Genomic DNA, 19,857 nt, shown 5'->3' with positions numbered 1-19,857 from the left:
TACTAAAGCATGGTTGGTGGGTCCAATAAAACCCACGAAGTTTTATATTGTGGACTCTAGGCCATTCCTGGGTATTGCAGAGAAATGCGTCCATGCAAGATCTACAAGATCCAGCATAGGATGTTCCATCCGGTGTTGAGCAGCCTCTGTATTCTAGGTGAAGCACGCTTCAGCCATCTACAGATTTAGAATATTGCACTCAAGCTCCTGGCAAGTTGCAAATACAACACTCAGCTGGGCAAGACAGTGGCAGTACCACTCTTATTAGTTTATGGTAACACGAAGTGGTTTGCAGACACTGCGATTAGGGAAAGGGAACAAAAGGACATTTGATTGACTGTAGGCAGCATATTTTTTAAGAGGAAGAGCCCCACATTTGAGACACTTGCCTTAGACACCCCATCAAAGTATATCTAGGGAGAAATAGGAGTCAGAAGTAAAATAAGCAACAGCAAAACAACTTCCCCTTTATTTGCAAGAAACGTGTGGTTTTTTAAAAAAATCGTTTTCCAGCCTTGATCCAAATAACACTGCAATTAAACAAACATCATTAAATCAAAGTGCAGACAGGTTGGGCCACCCCAGTGTACAGAAGGACTAGTGAAAAATTAAGAACAAACTATTTAAAATTGGATCTCAACCTTGCAAGAGATTCTGGCCTTCGCCTCAAACATCTTTACTAAGCACAAGTGTGTGTCCGAAGTACATTTATACTGAAGAGAGCGGAAAACAAAATCAAATTCAGCTGATGGGTCATCTAACAGATGTTTCAGCCTTTAACTTCCACACACGAGTAACTTGTAGCCATAGAGTCTAATTGTGAAATTATAATGCATAGCCATGCAGAAAACTTCTTATTGGAAGGTCAAACTAGGCTCGGGGTACTTAGGTAACAAATGAGCAATGATAATACCACCCTGGGGGAGGAGGAAGGGTATTGCAGGATTTTAAACTAATTCTTTAGTTGTACACACTCCTACGTTAGAAGAGGATCTTCTCTAACATGGGCTGTTGTCTTTTTCCAAGCAGACAATCTACCCACATCCTCTGCCACCCTAACAGAGATTTTTACACCAAGGCACCTAACGTGCCTGTGAATGTTCTGCTTGTGGGGGGGTTTCACTGACCTCTTTTCCCTTAATTAACATTAGGTTTTCCTAGATTCCAAATTCATTTATGAAAAGTTGCTTATACATATTAGTGCATAGTGAGGGCATGTGTATATACATTCTTAGTAACCTCTGCTAGGGCGAAACATTTTAGAGGCACAAAGGGTTAATATTTGAAGTGCAGAACAGGGATTTTTTTTTTGGGGGGGGGGAGGGAAGGGGAGCTGAGGGAGTGTTTTTGCAGGGGGAGAATGTTGCACAATAAAATACAACTAATGGCAAGCAGGAAATCTAAGTTCCAGACTTGGGATCTGCGATCATAAGCCTGCATTTCGAGATGACAGATGACTACGGTCAGGAATCTCTTCTACCAAAATTGGTTAGCAAGGAGTCTGTAGAATGCCCATCGCCTACAGCAAAATGCAAGCTGACTAAAGCACTTCAGTGCAAGTGTTCAGTTCCCACAGGGAAACAGGAGGAAGGAAGAAAAACCTCAGCTCCAAGGTGCTGCCAAGTCAGGGCTGTACAGGTTTTAATTCTTTCCCCTTCCGTAACAGGAAGCCAGAGCCAGTGGAAAGGCTCACCATGCATCTCCTGCGAGGGATACTCTGCAGCAGAAGAATCCCTGAAAGCTTACCTCCTGCAAACAACAGGAGAATTTCCTGCAAGGACGACCTCCCCAGGACAGAAGGGGAGTGACAGGCTTTAAGCATGTGCCTAAGGGGGGAGATGCTTAAAAGGATACCATCAATTTAAAAACAGTCATGGATGACACCCTGCCCCTCGTTTTCAGTGTTACTCACAGCAATAGTAAATTTCAGACAGGAGTCTACTTTTTACCTTGACTCTGTCCCTTTAAGCCATCTTAAATGTAGCATGCTGGTGTTACCCGAGCCCTGTGTGGCGGGGGAAAGGCAGGCGTGGGTGTTGGACTATGGCAGTATGGTGGGGTTGCCATCCTCTAGGGGAAGAACAGCTGGGCTGACATCACCACATGAGCGCACACAGGCTGTATGGTAGAAGTGCAGTTAGCGCTACAGAGCACGATCAAGTGAGGTCAAGAATTATGGCCGGCCTAAGTCATTCGGGCAAAATGCTCATTTTTCATTGGCCAAGTAAAAAGAAACACAGAATCCAACACTCATGCCGAAGGAAGACATCTCATTGCACAAAAAAATAAAATTAGCAGCAGTCATGACTACATTCAATGGGGTAACACTCCCTCAAATTCAATAGTGTCTTTAATCTTCATCTGGTTCAACACAAGTCAGTAGTGCAGCAATATAAATACAACTTAGGAGTTTAAAGCCTTTTGTCTTTCAGTATCCAAAAAAAGGAAGCCAATGAAACAAGTTTCCAGTTTTAATTAAACACAAAGAAAGGCGATAAACGAACTACCCTTCCTGGAGGGGCAGAGGCATCTGCCACCCACAGGAAAAGGGCAAAACGCTTGTCTAGGATGGAGGTTTGGCTCAAGAAAGCAGCATGTTAAGAGACAGAAATGGCAATGTGGAGAGTGTCTCTCACAGAATCACTCCGCTCCGTTTTCACTGACTGAAAGGGGCATTTCTGCGATTGGCCGGGGAGCTGAGAACCATGCTGCCCAGCGAGGACACACTCCACACCGTGATATGCCACAGGGAGCCACCTGCAGGTATTCGGGCACAGAGGATTTGACTGGTCCGTTTCAGTCAGTGAATGAATTTGAAGGGTTCGTGCCAGCCCTCAGTCAAAACAATTCAATGCCGGGAGAATACAGCACATGACAGTGCAACAAAGGGTACTGAGGAACATCCAGCCATTGAGGAGTGCCGGTATCCACCCACGCTGGTCTTTGACGTTTGTAAGAAAGGACAGCTTCATGGCATCCTACCGTGGGGAGGGCGGTATCGATATTCTGCAGTTACTGAGCACACCCTGACGGGTTTAGGAATCTACCTAGTGTGCTGTGGAGTGCAATAAACGTCTCAGGGCTTTGGAATCAAGCTGTTAGTCACAGATACCAGAAGAGCAGGCATCCCCCCATTAGCAAATGATCCCCCGGGTCTGGTACAAACCAGGAAGGACTGGCTGAATGGATGGGGGCCCCAGTTCAGCTGGCTAGCACAGACTCTGGAGCTGGGTTGTTCACTCCGGCTAAGGTTTTGGCATCTGATTAGGTGCCATTTCATCTCCATTCCCAGTGTAAAGACTATTTAAAACAATTAAAACCCCCTTCCTAGCTGTGAATGGATGCTGCCCATTCTGGGTGAGCGCGGTGTTTTGAATGCCCCACACCCAGGCAGCTAGCTGGTGTGAAAGGACAAGGTTAATATTTTTAGAAAATGGTGCTTAATCAGTGGGAGGGGGAGTGGGGGGGGGGGGGCACAGTGGCAAAGAGAGTGGGGGGAGCTTTTTCTGCAGGTAAAGTAGCATGTGAGCTAGGTTTGTTTCTCTTTTTTAAAGTCAGTCAGTCAGTCAGTGTGCCATCACTATCTGAGGCTACAGTGGTCTGAGGGGAGCTCTCACAAACATGACCCTGACCCTCCTTCGGAGACAAGAAACTTCCAGTGAGGAGCAGACTGACGGTCCATGGGAACTTCGCCTCCATTGCAGTAATAGGTGGGTGGGCTGGTCTTTTCACACTGCTCCAAGTGGTTTTGTCCTGCTGCATTCCAGACGGCAGGTTTCTCTTGACAGGTAGTCTATGTTTCACAGTTTCTTTTTCCTCCCTTTGAAGGCAGGATTCAAGTACAACCGTTCTAGTCGAATGAAAAGAAACCCACAGAAACGAAGGTGGTTTCCATTAAATACGTTAGCAGCTTTGTCCTAACATGACCCAGTTGGTCTCCAAGGGCTGCCCTGGGGCAGGAGAATGGAATGGCCTCCCTTTGCTCTGTCCTGTAGCTAAAGGCGACGGAGGGGGGGGCTATAAGATTTCTTCCCTCTGGTTCTTCGGTTTGGGCAGCACCTGTCCATTACGCAAGGAGCCATTCTGGCTGCGGAGTAGTTTCCCTTTCTCTCGGTCCGGCCATGTGAAGATGGCTTCGTCGCTGTCCAGTTCAGATTCGGAGTGCATCAGGCTGGTGTTAAGGACCTGAGCTTTCAGTCTGCTGCCTTTAAAAGAAGCCAGAGAGAACCCCACATTAGAAACGCTTGCAGCGTTCTCAGTGAAATACACTAGGGCAAACAGAAGGGTTGGCAAGGCTCACTCAGTGCTGCTCTCAGGAGCACACAGTCTATAACTCAGCTGAGTCTCAGAGTTATCACCCACTTCCTCCAAGAGCCACCACGCTTGCAGGACAGACAACAAGCGACACCTGAATTTGTTTCAGGCATCATGACATGATCAGGTCACACATTCATGTTGAGATGCTGCAGGACACAACAGGCAGAGAAACTGGTGAGGTTGGCATGGGGGAATAGGAGGTGTTTGGACGTCCACACCTCACTGACCTTGCCTAGATACAGTTCTATTAGGGTTAGAGGTTGCAGTACACAGTATGCAGGCTGTGACAGAATATCACTGCATGCTCTTACTATTCCCCCTTCACTATCATCACTGCTTGTCCTGCCTGCCTGCAAGGGAAGGAAGATACATTAATGGTCTGAATTAAGATTAAATTCACAAGGGTGGGGGAGAGACACATTTACCAAGACTGTCAACATAGGAAATATTTAGATTTCAGTTTTTACTGAACGATGAAATGCAATGTTTGCTTTGGAGGAGGGAACGTTCCCATGTGTATCTGGGCAGAGAGACACTCTGCTTAGCGGACATCATCTGAAGCATCAAGGTGGGAATTTGGTAACCAGTGGAAAGTGAGTGTTTGAGGTACATTTGCCAGGGAGTGATGGTGGAATAACAGACCTTTTGTTGGGTGGTCAGGCAGGGCTAGCTGCCAGATGGTCAGACTGAGCTAGGGTGGGTATGTTATGGGAGGGGAAAGCAGCCCCTTTTTTCAAGGGTACTTGAACTTGTGCTTTCAGGATGCATGACTCCCACAGGAATGATCTGATGAGCACTGTCACAGCAATGCCCTCCATTGCTGCCATTAGGTACTGTTCACTTTGCTGGAACGCCATTAAGTAGGATAATACTATGATGAGCAATTATTTTCAGCCAGCAAACAAGGATTAAGGACTATTTTCCATGCACTGTTAAAGCCACCTCTCCGTTTCATACACACAGTAGATGAAGTGTCTCATTAGTAAGGATTATTTTAAGAGCTGAAATCTCTCACTCTGTGTGTGTGTGTGTGTGTGTGTGTGTGTGTGTGTGTGTGTGTGTGTGTGTGTGTGTGTGTGTGTGTGTGTGTGTGTGTGTGTGTGTGTGTGTGTGTGTGTGTGTGTGTGTGTGTAAATTCTACTCATGCTTCAACTCCACAACCTCTTTCCCCTACCCCCCAGGCATATTCCCCAGCAGCAATGATTTGGTGCAGGTGTTCTATAGATACAAACACCATTTCTAGATCATCTGCATTTTGAAACAGCCCAAAATGCATTGCAAAGAGTGTAACAAATGCAGCCACCTCTGGGGTGGAGGGTGACAACCAGCAGGATGCACCAAGTGAGAGAGGGATGGGAAATATTGGCCCAGAACACAGGGACAAATCCCTGTCCTGGTGGAAAAGGCTAACGGATTCCGTGTCTACACAGAGCAGGCACAACCGGGGTTTTTAAAAGATTTTGTCCCCACAGGGGACATCAACCTTCCTAGCCGGCACAGCAGGCTTTCAAACCTGTGGTCCCAAGAAATCTAGATGTTTCAAAACTCTTTGCTCAAGCCCCTGACCTCCCCACCCCGGCGACAAAAGGGAACAATTAACTCTAACACAGACTCTTGGGAATTTTTTTAAATGGAAAACTTAGGCTGGAGGATTTGGGAGCAGAAGGGGAGGGGAAAATCACAGAGCCTATTGTCAGAAGAACAGACCAGGCCATGCAGGTGCATGGTCCCCAATGCCTTTTGAGAAGTCAAGCTCTGCTTGCTGCTGTTTTGTTTGCTAGTCCAATATGGTGCTCCATTTCTCAGCAGCAATGCATCTATGCCAGGGTCTCAGCTCTGGTATCCAGCTGACATGTTTAATGATGGCAATGAGTGTTTATACTCTTAGAGATGAGTAAACATGTTCAAATAAGGCCCAAGAACCGAGCCTAAACTTTTACAGAAGTAACATTTGGTTATGCTTTTGCCCATCTCGGCACTGCTTAGATCTGGCTGTGTTCGGAACCGGAAATACCACAATATCAGGAGTGGTTGTTCATGTGCTTTTTGTAATGTGACAGAAGCTGGAAATACCGGGACAGAGCTAGTTCTTAGGTAGTTTCCAGGCTCTCTTCTAGAGAAAAGAGGCTTAGATGCTTTCACTAAGTGGCCAGGCTTAAGATCTGAAGCAGATTCCCAGACCTGCTTAGTGTTACCATCATCACTCAATATCCTATTAGTTTCACACTGCAATTTGAAATCCACAAGAGTAGGATTGTCCTGTGTCAGCATTCTGGAAATGTTAGGCTCTTCTCTCATGTTTTACCTGCTTTGAGGTTTGGTTTTAACTCCAGACTCTCTTGATCTGTGGCATCCAAAATCTTGTATTTGCTTTTTCTTTTGGGTTTTCCTTTCCGCCTGGAGGGAGAAGGGAGGAGGAAAAAAGTTAGGCTGAAGCTCATATTTAGACAAACCCAGACAGGGAAAGATCTAAACTTAAGAGCTGTGTACCTTGTTTCCAATTGTATTAATCTGAGAGGACACTATTAAAAACGTTACTTTGGTCGCACAATTTTAGGCTAATCAAAATCTTGCCTCCAAATTGAACCTCGAATTCTAGGACCTTTATGTTTCACCTGTACCACTCTGCCCTCCTTTCCCGTCAATACACCATTGTTCACACTCCATTTTGTCTAAATCTGCAACAAGTGACAGATACTTAGAGACATGGGACTAGCACAGTCTATGTAGAGTGACCTGCTTAGACTATCAGTTTGGATCACATCTGCGTCAGGAGGCAGTTACTCATATTGAAGTTTTAGAGATGAGGATTTAAGGGCTCAGGTTGTTACCTCTTACAGCAGCAGATCACAGTCCAGGATAAGATCCCAAAGGCAACCACAATGACAAAGGATGCAATGATCACATACAGCACGCTCCATTCTGTGACCCAAAAAAACCAAGAGATACACAACTTAGCACCGCACACACTCCATGGCTGGAACTTTAGGTGACCCTTCTGCAGAAGGTCAATCATAACGAAGAGAAAGCCTCATCACTTAATAGCATTAAAGAGGCCAGCACTCTATTGCCAGCTCTACCACTTCCTCTAGGAAGCCTATGAATTTCAGACCTGATTCTCCAGACCCACTCTTTGGTCGTGGTTCTGTCACCCATGCCACTTGCAAGACACTTCTGACACTGTGTACTAACTTATTGAAAAGTTAGTCCTCCATGGCAGGGAAGCATCAGTCTGGTTTAATAGCAAATTCTGCTTCTGTAGCACCATTGTACAAAGGTTAGCATTAGACTGCCTGCAACGGAGGCAGAAGCATGGGCAGCGACTCCCCCTTGCTGTGTGAGCAAGGGAAGCAACGGGGTGCTATCCATATGATGAAAATGGACTCAACTCTTCTGGTCAAAGTTTATCATCTGAGGGCTCTAGAGATCAGTTTCCCTACCAAATATTCACTGACCAGGATAAGGACTCTGCTCCCATTAAAATCAATGAGAGTTTGGCCATTAACTACATTAGGCCCCAAACCCGGTAACTGCAGGTTAGGAAAAACCCAGCTGAATTAACAGCAGTAGATAACGGCTCTTCAGCATGGCCATAGAACCAAGTTTATGCAACATCTGTCCAATGAGGCAGCACTCAGCACCTTCCACGCAGCCTCCTGAAGACAGGAAATAACCCCACACAGATTGCACATACCACAGTTACTCTCGCTGTCCCCCATCTGCACTTTGATGAAGTTCTCCATCCAGAAGGGGTCACAGATGCAGCGCTTGGTGAACGAGTCGCAGCGCCCATGCTCGGAGCAATTCAGCTGGCATGCTGTGGATAGGAAGTAGGAAGATGAACTGAATGGCTGAGAGTGAGGTTAGATGGAGACTTAAACAACAGGGAGCACGTGTGTTAGAGTCAGCAGTGTAAAAACAGGGGCTGTCTGTGGGCAAATTCGCCCCCTCCTTTTCTCCATTTCTGAATACACATGGGAAGAGGAGGCAAAACAGGAGCCAGAAATTCAGGGTTCCAGTCCCCATTTTTACACTGACTCCATAGGGTGTATGGCCCGGGGGGCAAGTCACTGTGCCTCTGCCTCAGTTTCCCCACATGTACAATGGGGATGATATTTTGTTATTTCTTGCAGAGGTTGTGAGGATGAGCTAAGTAAAAGCGCCTTGTATTATTAAGGCAGAATGCTTCAGAACTTGCACAGTACAAAAGAAAAAAAAAAATCAGAGAAGGTAAGAAAGTGGATATTCCTGAGCTGGCCAATCCCACTGGGATCAAACTTGAATCCATTCACCCGATAAGAATATTTTTCCTTTTCCCACTTGTTAACGTGTGAAAGCTACTAGCCCGTGTAACCAACTTGATTTCTCGTTTCTGATTTTCATTTCTTAAGGAAACTGAGCTAAATTTCTCTCTAGCTCAGACTGCAGCTCTAGCTAACAGATGAGCTGTGTCTGAGCTGCTCCAGACCCACTGAGAAAGTTACGGATAATTAACCCTCTCCCTGGGTGGCTTTAGCTGAGATGGATGCCAAGCGTGTCTTCTTTTTCAAGCATGTTAAGTAGAGAGCAAAGCTGTCCTGTGATGCTACCGCACTCTCAGATAAATAGGACAAAAGGGAAGTCCCTAGTGTACCTTATCAGTGCCTTAGATACCCATGATAGGAATGGGGATGCACTAGTGATGATCACCCTTGTGGCCAACACAGGGGATTGAACCAGGCAGCTCCAGACCTAAATGCACAAACTTCAGCTAAGAAGAGCCAGGCTCTCAAGCTGAGACCTGTAATAGGCTCATATCCTATGTGGATCAGGCATGGGGGGCGGGTGGGTGAAGGAGACGACATAAAACACTCACTGCCAAGTGGGTTACACTCTGATTTACTATTGGGGCTAGACTTAGATTATTTTCTTGGAGGCAATGAGGGAGGAGTGGTAGAGGGGGTAACAACCCATGCCAGTCCCCCTGGTCCTGCAAGCATCTGTGGAGGGCGGGGAATGTTAGCTTCTTCCACCATTACTAATACTTACTGACTGTGTTAATTTCTAGTGCTCGGAAGACGAGGAAGTCCGACTGCTGTTTCCGGAGTTCACTTTTGAGTGTCCATGCTACGTCATGCCCTTTGAAGATCTGATGGGGAGGTTGGTTCTGCACAAAGAACACCATCTTTGTGCTGCAAATCAGGCATGAGAAAAAAGTTACCAGGAGAGATCTGGTCAGAATTCTAGGTCAGCTGGTCATCACTACACTCCAGAGAGAGAGACAGTGAACAGACAATCCCTTGGGTCACAGAACACGACCATGCAGATCTTGTTCTGGGGAAAAACTCTCTTTTTACCTCACAAACTGAATATGGTAGATAGCCACAGAGGCAAACACAGCGCCTCCCAAAGCCATGTTCAGTCAGCTGTTAGAAGAGAACTGCACCTTTTGAGAGTTTTTTTCACTCTGCCCATTTACTTAATTAATGCTTTACTTGTAATAGCCAAATATGTATTGGTTAGAAGAAACCCATTACCCTCCCACTCAGAGGAAGAATGGTGGCATATTGTTAGAACTAAAAGCATCAGGCTCATCCGTTTCTCGGCTCATCCGTTTTATTTTTTTTAGTTTGCCAAGGACAATGAACTGCTCTGCTTTTACTGTTGTCACCGGTAGAGCGGGTGTGGAGGAATCAACAGAAGGCTGGAAGTCAAGAAAGCACAAGATCTAATCCTATATCTGCCACTGACTTGTTGTGTGACCTCAGGCATTTAACTCTCTCTCTCTTGGTTTCCTCTTACCTTTGAGAGGTGTTTGAAAAGATTAAACATTTGTACAGAACACTGACTATGACCAAGCTTTGTAAACTGCTAAGTATAACCCAGTGGAGATGTAGTTTAGACTCTACAGGTGCTCAGCTACATGCAATCTCATGTTCTTTGAATCACTCTAATTTAACACTGTCAGCTTGAACGCTTGTCTCTTTCACCAAAAGAAGTTGGTCCAATAAAGGTGTTACCACACATACCTTGTTGCCCTAATTTTAAAAAAAGTTGAGTAATACCACACACATCCACGTTAGCTCGAAAACTTGTTGAAATAATTTAGTTCTGTTTCCACACGCCTTTATATTTGGTCATCTTCACACATATTTCTAGCAATGACACTGGAATCCTGGGATTAGGAATTATTTGGGTAACTCTGGCTTTGATAACAATAAAACATTCACTGTAGTCCACTCTAAAAACAATGACCTTCCCAGCCAGATGTTCACAGAAACATTCTCTCTATCCTCCAAGGATGGAGTGCTGATGCATAGTTGGTATTTTAATGCTAAGGCGGGTTAGTAAGGTTACGATTGGGCCTAACTGGCCCTTGACTAAGTTGCAAATGAGCTCCAGAGAATTCCACCCGGTTAGCTCTGTATTGAGCCCAATAGCTTGTGTTTGACCAAAGCATCTCTTTAGAATAGATCTTAGAAGTTTTTCCTAACCTTCAAAAACATCAAGTTACTTTCCATTCTGAACCAGTGGGGCAGTCTGCTACAGGATCTGTATAAGCAAGGACCAAATACAGCAGCAAGCAGGAACTGGCTTTTGGAAAGTAACTTGTAATCTCCAGAGCTGAATGGACACTGATACCTATTTGCCCACAGATTCACAAATCCTAGCCAATCAAGAAAATGAACTTTAAGCAGCATCTCAGCATGCCATCATCATCATCCATTCTGATTCCTACTGGAGAACGAATCTTGCTTTTGTGCCCCCTCCATCACTCCTACCTCTGCTCTGTGTACGGCTGGATGTTTTGTACGGTAATGTCCGAATCCAGGACCCCCAGCAGAACGCCTATCTGACGGATTAACATACCCTTCTGTCTTTCCGTCAGCTGGCTGACATTAACATCCAGTATCATCTCCACAAGATTGCTTTTCCTTGGATCTAGAGAGAACATAGAACAAGATCATGCAGATCTTTATGGGATTCTAAACGACAGCGTGGGTGCAAATCTTAAATTTTGGTACCTCCCGAGTATGCTTTTATTTGGGTCACAAAGTGCAGCATCTAATAAGAAGAAGGGATAATAGACATGATATGATCTTTATACATAATGGCAAGTAGTAAAGCTCTTTGCAGTGGGGCTCTCCACATGGAGATTGGAGCCAACATCTTCAAGGATGATAGGAAAATACAATTATTTCCCCCACATCATTTAGGATGCCTGTACTCTCTCTAGCTGGGTCAAGAGCTCATGCACTAACATCAGGAAATCTCATATCCAGAAGCATGAGTGTAGAAGACCAGTTAATTCTCCATCTGATGGCCTGTAAGTTACAGGAGGCAATTAAATAGGACAACTCAGCTCAACAGGACTTTTTTTTTTTTTTTTTTTTTTAAAAGGGAAAGTGTTTTATATCTAAAAATAGGAAACTGGCTATAGGAGTTTATTTTTAAAAAAGACAATCCAAGTCATTCAAGTGGGCATTTGGCATCAATATAATTTGCATTGCTATACCACCTTTCATCTGAGCCCCTCAAAGCAGTAACATTGTTATCTACCTCCCAAAAGTTGCACTTATTTTAAAGATTGACACACTGGAGACTGAGCTGAAATAGCTTGTCCGTAGTCTAATGTTCCACATCATTTAATCAGCTCCCTCCAACTTCATGTTATGACTTTTCCGGCTCTTGATGGATCTTGGTGCATTTCAAATATAGACACAACTTTCCTGCTGCCAGGATGTGCTGATTCTGTCATTTCAGAGCATGCACTCGGGTACAGAATCCCTAAACACAATCTGCAAAAAGAACCCTTCATTGCTACTGAGATCCAGGGTATTGCAACCTGCTTGGCCATTGCCAGGAAAGGTGGATTCATGGCAGGATGCTGCAGTTTAGGAAGAATCTCCGTGATGCAAAGAACAAAAGAACTCACCAGCTTTGACTTCCACAGTGGTCCTATCTGCATCACTCTCTCCTTTGGCATCTATCACTTTCAGATGGAATGTGTATGTCCCTTCCACCAGGTTGGACAGGAAAAGCACAGGGTGGTGGTCTGAATTATTTAACACCTCCTGGGAGTTTAAACAAAAACCAACATTAGGAAACAAACAAGGCCACTGCAGATTTGACACCTATACAACGCAATAAGCTGCATTACTCCATGCAACAACCAGTGTGCAGGAATCAACATTATATTCTCCCAGGAGCTATTTGCCCTACAGTCTCGCTAAACCTCACTACATCTTCTGTACTTGTGCAATGCTGCATATTCCCATTAGAGAGACCATGTTTGCAGCACTCACCCCAGCTGCAGGACTCCCCTCATCCCGGGTCCATAGGTAGCTGACAATTCCCTTATCATCCCAGGACTTGGATCCATCCAGGGCTGCTGTGTTTGTAGGCAAGGTGATGATTACATTCCCAGCAATCTTCGCAACTGGTGGCTTGTTCATCTCTAAGCAAATAGAAAGAAAATAGTTAAGAGAATTTGTTAGATCTTCCATGGTAAATACAGCACCAGGCACTGTGCTGTAATCCAGGCATCTATAACTTGCAGGGTCTGGCTGAATCCAGGCTTAAATGGGAGTTCACTCCAGGTATTGCAGGATTCAGTAGTGTGTTCTTTCAATCAGAATTGAACCTGTATCCCGGTATGGGTGTTGGGCGTGAGAGGGCACTGTGATACGCAGATGACACACAGGAGTTCCTGACTATACTCATATTAAGAATCCCATGGCAATTTTTTAAGAATAAGCATTAACTGCAAAGGCCTGGCCAAATTCTGAAACAGATGATATATCTTGTGAAAGTGAATTCCCTTTAGTAGTATGAAGAGAAACTGATCGTATTAATTTATAGGGACAAGAATTACCAGACTGAATCAGACCCATGGTCCATCTAGCCAGTATCCTGTCTCTGACAGGTTCAGCACCAGATACTTCAGAGGAAAGTGCTGGAAACCCCACAGTAGTCAGGTGACAATCTGCTACCCATGAGGTCTCATCCTAACCCCTAATTAGTAGAGACTAGTTTAAGCCCAAGCATGAGATTTCATAACTCTTCCAAACCTCTCATTATAGCATTAACTATTATAACTGGATATTATTATCTGTATAAATCCCTCTGACTTTAAATTTTTGGCCTCAATGACATCCTGTAACAATGAATTCCACACAGTCTCATCATGCCTTGTGTGAAAAACGTTAAGTTCAACACCTTTTCATTTCAGTTATGGTCCCCTCATTCTTGTGTTATGAGACAGGGAGAACAGAAGTTCCTGATCTCCCTTTCTTGAGACCATTCATTATTTTACAGACTTGGATCATATACCCTTATTCATCTCTTCTCTAAAGTAAACATGTTTTTCACCCTCTTCAAATGAGAGTTTTTCCAGGCCCCTATCCTTTCTTTTTCTTACAATTATTTGTATTTATTTGTATTATCATAGTGCTTAGGAGCCCTGGTCACGGACCCAGGACCCCACTGTGCTAGGTGCTGTACGAGCAGAACAAAAAAAGTTGCTGCCATTCTCTGAACCCCCTCCAACACCAATATCCTTTTAACATGGGGTAACCAATACTGCCTACAGCATTCCACTGCTTTGTATAATGACATTAGAACATTTCCCGTATTTTTCATCCCGTTCCTTAGGCATTTTGTTTGCTTTTTTCGGAGCACAGCTGCACACTGAACTGCGCACAGTGAATGCACAAGCCTTTCTTTGGATGTTACAATTCGCTTCCGAGCATAACTGGACACACCTTCTTTGACGATGACATTAACTGAGCTCTGGCTTTGCAAGCTCCTTTCATCTTTGACAGTCAGTGTGAATTCGTATGTTCCAACCTGAAGCCCAGTTACAGTAGCAATGCTGGTGTTGGCATTCTCTAGTTTTACACCATCCGGGCCCCTAGCCAAAACAAAAGCGCATTAGTCTGTGCCTATAGTCCCTGGGATCTGGTCTCACACTAATGAACAGGGGAGTTAAACTGATAACAATAAGTAGTTAGCAGGGTAATAACCTTGCACCTCAGCAGGAGCCAAGATACTTGAATGTACAAAGAAAATGTATTTCTTCCAAACTCAGACAGTAACAATAAATCACTAAAACGGGTAAATCCCACACACAATATATTCTGCACAGTCTCTGGTGGTCTAGTGCAAATTAAATGTTGTGCCAACACTTCCCATGCCGATATTATTTTATTAGTATTTACTGAATGAAGCCGACTGCTAGAAAAAACAGCTTCATGGTAATTGCACAACAAACAAAATATTATAGCAATGACAGCTCCTTTTACAGTAGAAAAACTTAGCCCAATAATGCAAACTGTGTACTAACACAAAAACAGAAGTTACATTTAAAAGTGGTCCATAGGCTTTGCCCTAAATTCAAAAAAGTAATCAGAGCTTGCTAGGGGAAGCCTGACACAATGACCAAAATTAACAGGGCTGCCGGAGAAGTGCTGTCTCTGCTCAAGCATGTGTTGCAAGAGGATCCCATTTAAAATAAAAAGGACCTTCTGTTATCCCAGATTCTCATTTACAATGCTGGTGTAAAGGACCTTCTGAAATTGGATGAGGTCCCTCTACACTACCAGAACCGTAGTATAAATGAAAATCGGGCCTAAAGAGTTTAATGCTAAGGCTAAGATATTTCCAATGCTTAAACAAAACTGGGTATAGGCCTTGCTGGAGCCCTTTGGTTCATAGTGTTACTTATTCCTGGGGTTCCAGCAAGGCCTACACTGGGGCTTCTCCTCCAATTAACAGCCAAATCCTGGTCCCATTGTAGTTACTGGCAAAACTCCCACTGAATCCAATGGGACCAATATTTTGACCCCGGTAATTTTTTAAAACTGAAGTTTAAAGTCACAGATACTCCCAAGAGAAAGATCTGGGATGTGATACAGACCGTGTTTTTTCCCAGAGGAAGGAGACTATTTTCTGGTCGTCTGAGCTCTTGCTGCCATCCAGAGTGGTGCTGTCCACAGGGAGGGTCAGTTCTTTATCTGGACCTGCATCTGCTTTGGGGGGCTTATTATTCTCTGCAAAAGGATTGTGAGTAACAAAACAAGAGGGGATGTGATCAAACATGCTGCTTGTTCTGCAAGACAATGTTTGGGATTGGTTCCCCATAAATACCCAATTGAATAGAAACCTCAGGCAAGATAGCCCGATAGATAGTATTATCCGCATCTTACATGGGGAGAGAGTGATGCACAGAGCGGTGGTGAAGAGACAGGCAAATCAGAAGTATGTTGTTACATATGGGAGTTAGCAACAGCAATCTTGCCTGCCCTCCCTTGCAACAGCACTGTTTAATAAGAAGGGGAACTTACCAGGTTGCACTATCACAGTGACCTCAGCGGTGGACTGGTGGCCTGCAGAATCAGTCACTGTTAGCTGGTAGGTGTAATCACCTTCTTGCATTGCAGAGAGCTGTAATATTGGTGTCCTCACGCCCTTTGAGAAAATAAATTAATCCATTACAATGATTCCTTACACTGAAGGGATAAGAGATGAGAAGGACCAGAACCAGTACTAACTATTCTGAGTAGAAACTGGCTACTTATTATCATTAATCACATATGCATGCCACGAAACAGACATGAAGTGTCCCAGGAGCTTACAACCCAACTTGTAAGTGAAGAAGAAGTGAAGAACTTTTAAGTGTGGTGCAGACAGGGATAAGGGAGAGCATGACCTAAAAAGTTCGGGGACCACTCCTCCAAGGCATCAGTGCCTTTCAGAAGTTCTTCATTCACAAGCAACATTAAAAACAAAAGCAAAAAACATTGTCCACACAGCAAATCAGGCCCCAATAAAGACTCGATTAACGCTAAACTTGGCTGTTGGCTCAGCCACCAAACCTGACGTGATCTTAAAATGTATTTAATCAACACATAGGCTTGCAGGGATTATAAGAGACATTTCTGCATACAAATGAAACCTTTAAACGGTTGCTAGCAAAAACCACAAAACAATGGATAAGCACCATGCAGGGTGTTCGCGGGAAACTTCACTTACCTGCATCTCCATCACCTTTCCTTTGCTACTGGGGCTGAGTAACCATTCATAGCTGACAATGCTATGATCATCTGTGCTCTGGTTCCCGTACAAGATGATAGAGTTTTGGGGTAGGGTGATCACTTGGTTTGGGCCTGCGTTTGCCACTGGAGGATAATCCACTGCTTTATTCACAGTCAAGCTTGCAGTGGTAGAGTTGCTGGCACCATCTGAATCCACCACTGTAAGGCTGAAGATCAAAGGAGAAAAAATGAAAGGTCAGGGCCATCCGCAAAGAGCTCAAATGCAAAAGGATTAAACAGACTGGACTTAGCTGGGACAAGAAATCTAGAACTACCTTGGTACAGGAGAGAAGGGTTTGCACTGGGGGGGTGGGGAAGGAAAAATGAAGATTAAGGCAACTGTGTTGTTGCAAAATAATAAGTATTACAAAAAGGTGTGTACTTGTAAGGGCAGAGCAAGGTATTCCACAACCAAATCCACCCCCTCCTAATATCTACCAGCTAGTTACAAATGCAAAGGAATCCCCTTGATTTTTCCAACACCCTGTTAAATAAAGTCATCTGCTGTACTGAAAACCCAGAGCTCCTGCCAGGGTTAAAAGCATATGTTCATTCCAGGTATCTATCATTACAGCCCATCATTAATCCTGTGGTGGTGACAACTTTCCTTCTTAAGCAAAAAAAAAAAGGCACAAAGTGGGACAGTCTTCTACTTAAACTTCAATCCCAGTTTGTACCAGGTAACACACATCCCACAGCTGTATACAGAAAGTATTGGTCTTCTCATGAGTACATGAGTTATAGTATATGTCATTTTATTTAATTAGATCCATTGCTATGTTTAGCACTGAGGCCACAGCATATCGCAGATCAAAGGAAATAAATATACCCTCCTTATTCCAAGCAGATGTCAAAATAAAAATCAGCCACTACAAAACGATCCAGAGATTTGTATAAATAACTAAGTCTAAAAACATTTTCACTAGCAATGATCGTATTACATTTAGTCTGTAGAATATTTAAATAATCAATTTCCTCCTGAATATAGAATAATCTACATTTTTGGTATTTCAAAGACATGTTAGTAGCTCTTTTATACTAAATTCTCCTTCTTCTGCCATTGTCTTATATGGTTGCTACAGGTTTTAAAAAAAAAAAAAAAAAAAAGTCAGCCAGCTATTTTAAATTTCCTCAAGTGAAACGGTATAAACCTATAGTAGCAAATGACCAGAAAGTTCCTGGAAGAGGAGAGGAAAAGCCACAAGACAGGATTTGTTCTGCCATCTTTTGCAACCTCTGATTGATGTAATCAGGTATAAAACTAAAGAGATTCATACGGAACCTGGACTAATAAATCACTATATGCAAATCTTACCTGAATGTGTAATTCCCAGGTACCAAGTTGGTCAGTTTCAATATGGCAGTATCAGTCGATACTTTCTCTTCCCGTAGTGGCCCCTTCAATTCTTCCCAATGGAAACTGACAATTTTATCATCATCTGTGCTTTCTAATTCAATTAAAAAACCATGAATTAGGAGTCTGATTTTATGAGGCCACATTTCAAATAAAGAGCTTTAGTTTATTCTTTACACACAAGTTTGAAGAGTGGAGCTTCTTGTCCCAGTCCCTAGCTATAGCTCTTTCTCTCTTACGCTGGTCTGGTCAAATTATGCATGCTGTACACTGTTTTTGCAGGCCCCCCTTCCACTTTTCCCAGGAAAAAGGTACTATTTTGGGGCAGACAATGAGACAAAACTGAACAAGTTTAAAGGAAGGCTTGGCAGAGCTTTAACAAGCAATAACGCTTATGCTGGTTAATTGATATGCTCGAAGCTTGACACACACAGACACCAATTTTAAATAGACTCATTTGATTCTTCATATTTCAGCCCAAACCAGCAACTACAGTTGGGCAGTAACTCTTCAGGGTCTTCCTGTTTCAGGGGGCACTTGCCCTGGTGAGTCCCCAGGAGGGGGAAGTGAGGTGGGACCTTGCATTTAAGCTGGTGTTCGCAGAATGAAGAGCCAAATCAGCAATAAAGATCAGAAGCTGTGCTGCCCTTGCCACAAACTAACAGAATACAGAAGAAGCCTAAAAACAATTAGGATGAGCTAACTAAGTCTCCAGCAAAAATAAAGTCAAGTCTTGTTGAGGTTATGAATGGGTTCTTCAACCTGAAGTGTGGTACACAGGGTCATGTCTCGTCCATCTTAATGTGACACCGAGAATGCACAGCCAGCTTCAGCTCACTGGATTACATTTGATAAAGGTACTCACGGCTGCCATCGATGACAGTAGAGGTGGTTGGCAGTGAAATCTCTTGGGATTGTGGTGACACAATAGCCACAGGAGGCTGATTCACACGAGGCTCTGCAACAACATCAGGTGAGCTGTGACAATGTTGTTTACAGGCAGATCAATGGTACAAATATAAGCCAAGGAACTGTGCAAAACTGTTCAGATTATCCACTAGGGGTTGCTAAAGTAATACATGCAGCACATTGCTTGCACTCTTTGCACACTGGGTGGATTCCACCCAGTGTGCTAACAGAATTGCCTCTATGGTCCAGCCTCAGAAAACCCAAGAGGAGCGAGGTCCAAAGTACAGTGGCGAGGCGTGATCACTCCCTTAAGCTGTTGATAACAGAAGGTCTGTGATGACCATGCAATGATTACAGCGCCCAACTATATCTCCCGTGGGATTGAACACTGCACTATCCAACTGGTTACACATCAACCCGAACTGCTGTGCCACAGGTGCAGCATTCTAAAACAAAGAAGGAAACAAGCAGACTATGACATGAGGCCAGTGCTCACACAGGTATAATTGTATTATCTGGTCACTAGCATCTCTAGAGCGCAAGCATTCCGAATGTGTTGTTTTCTAACAGGCCGGCACCGCACCTGTGATCACTCAGACGAGTTCAGCCACTACTCTGAAAAAGGAGCAGTTTAACAAAGGTGCTAGGCCAGCTACAAGTTCATTGTTTACATTCAAACAGGCTACACATCTGCTCAAGTCCAAGGGGACGTCCGACAATATTTAAAAGGCTAAATCTCTCCTCTTGCAAATTTGTGGGAAGGTGAGAATGCTACTTTTTCTTACAAAGCTCAAGGAACGGGTTGTGACACTCAAGAAAAGGTTCTCTTGTATAAATAAGGCAGATACAGAATGTTCAATGTACTTGTAACAATGGGTCAGAGGCTTCAGAAGTTCTGATCTGCTGAAGCCCAAGCTAACATCCTTCCACCTTTTCCCCCCTCTGTAAACAGTCCTTCATCTGGAAATAAAGACCTAGCCAAGTATATTCCGAGAGCTGACTGTGTACACAACATAAGCCCACTGAAAAAACAAATCCTTGTTAAGCATCCTGCTGAGAGGAATGAGATTTGATTTAAGCAGCTGCAGATGGAGATGAAACTTCTTACTCTAAGGGAAAAAACCCCAAGGAGCTTCAAAGCATAGGCTTCCCTTCACCTCCCATTCCTGCTACCCTAGGCTTTTTCCCTGTTGCAGCTAGTCT

General features: G+C 44.0%; 1 protein-coding gene across 1 annotated transcript in view; it reads right to left on the bottom strand.

Annotated features, from left to right (window-relative positions):
• Window positions 1-442: 442 nt before the first annotated feature.
• The window catches only part of KIAA0319L (KIAA0319 like), a 49,139-nt gene continuing 29,724 nt past the window's right edge, over window positions 443-19,857 (bottom strand). Inside the window, exons 8-21 of the mRNA XM_067533923.1 lie at window positions 18,611-18,703; window positions 17,707-17,839; window positions 16,330-16,558; window positions 15,642-15,765; window positions 15,215-15,347; window positions 14,061-14,209; window positions 12,603-12,754; window positions 12,233-12,371; window positions 11,079-11,238; window positions 9,346-9,488; window positions 8,012-8,134; window positions 7,149-7,239; window positions 6,623-6,714; window positions 443-4,205 (exon numbers count right to left, since the gene is read on the bottom strand). Coding sequence (XP_067390024.1) covers window positions 4,018-4,205; window positions 6,623-6,714; window positions 7,149-7,239; window positions 8,012-8,134; window positions 9,346-9,488; window positions 11,079-11,238; window positions 12,233-12,371; window positions 12,603-12,754; window positions 14,061-14,209; window positions 15,215-15,347; window positions 15,642-15,765; window positions 16,330-16,558; window positions 17,707-17,839; window positions 18,611-18,703 — 1,949 coding nt within the window. The 3' untranslated portion in view covers window positions 443-4,017. The remainder of the gene's footprint in view (window positions 4,206-6,622; window positions 6,715-7,148; window positions 7,240-8,011; window positions 8,135-9,345; window positions 9,489-11,078; window positions 11,239-12,232; window positions 12,372-12,602; window positions 12,755-14,060; window positions 14,210-15,214; window positions 15,348-15,641; window positions 15,766-16,329; window positions 16,559-17,706; window positions 17,840-18,610; window positions 18,704-19,857) is intronic.

This window comes from Emydura macquarii, unplaced genomic scaffold, assembly GCF_026122565.2.
Source record: "Emydura macquarii macquarii isolate MOO-44397 ecotype Brisbane River unplaced genomic scaffold, CSIRO-AGI_Emac_v2 contig_3348, whole genome shotgun sequence".
NCBI classification, from domain to species: Eukaryota; Metazoa; Chordata; order Testudines; family Chelidae; genus Emydura; species Emydura macquarii.
The sequence above is the reverse complement of the archived record's forward strand: the minus strand, read 5'-3'. Positions and strand labels throughout refer to the sequence as shown.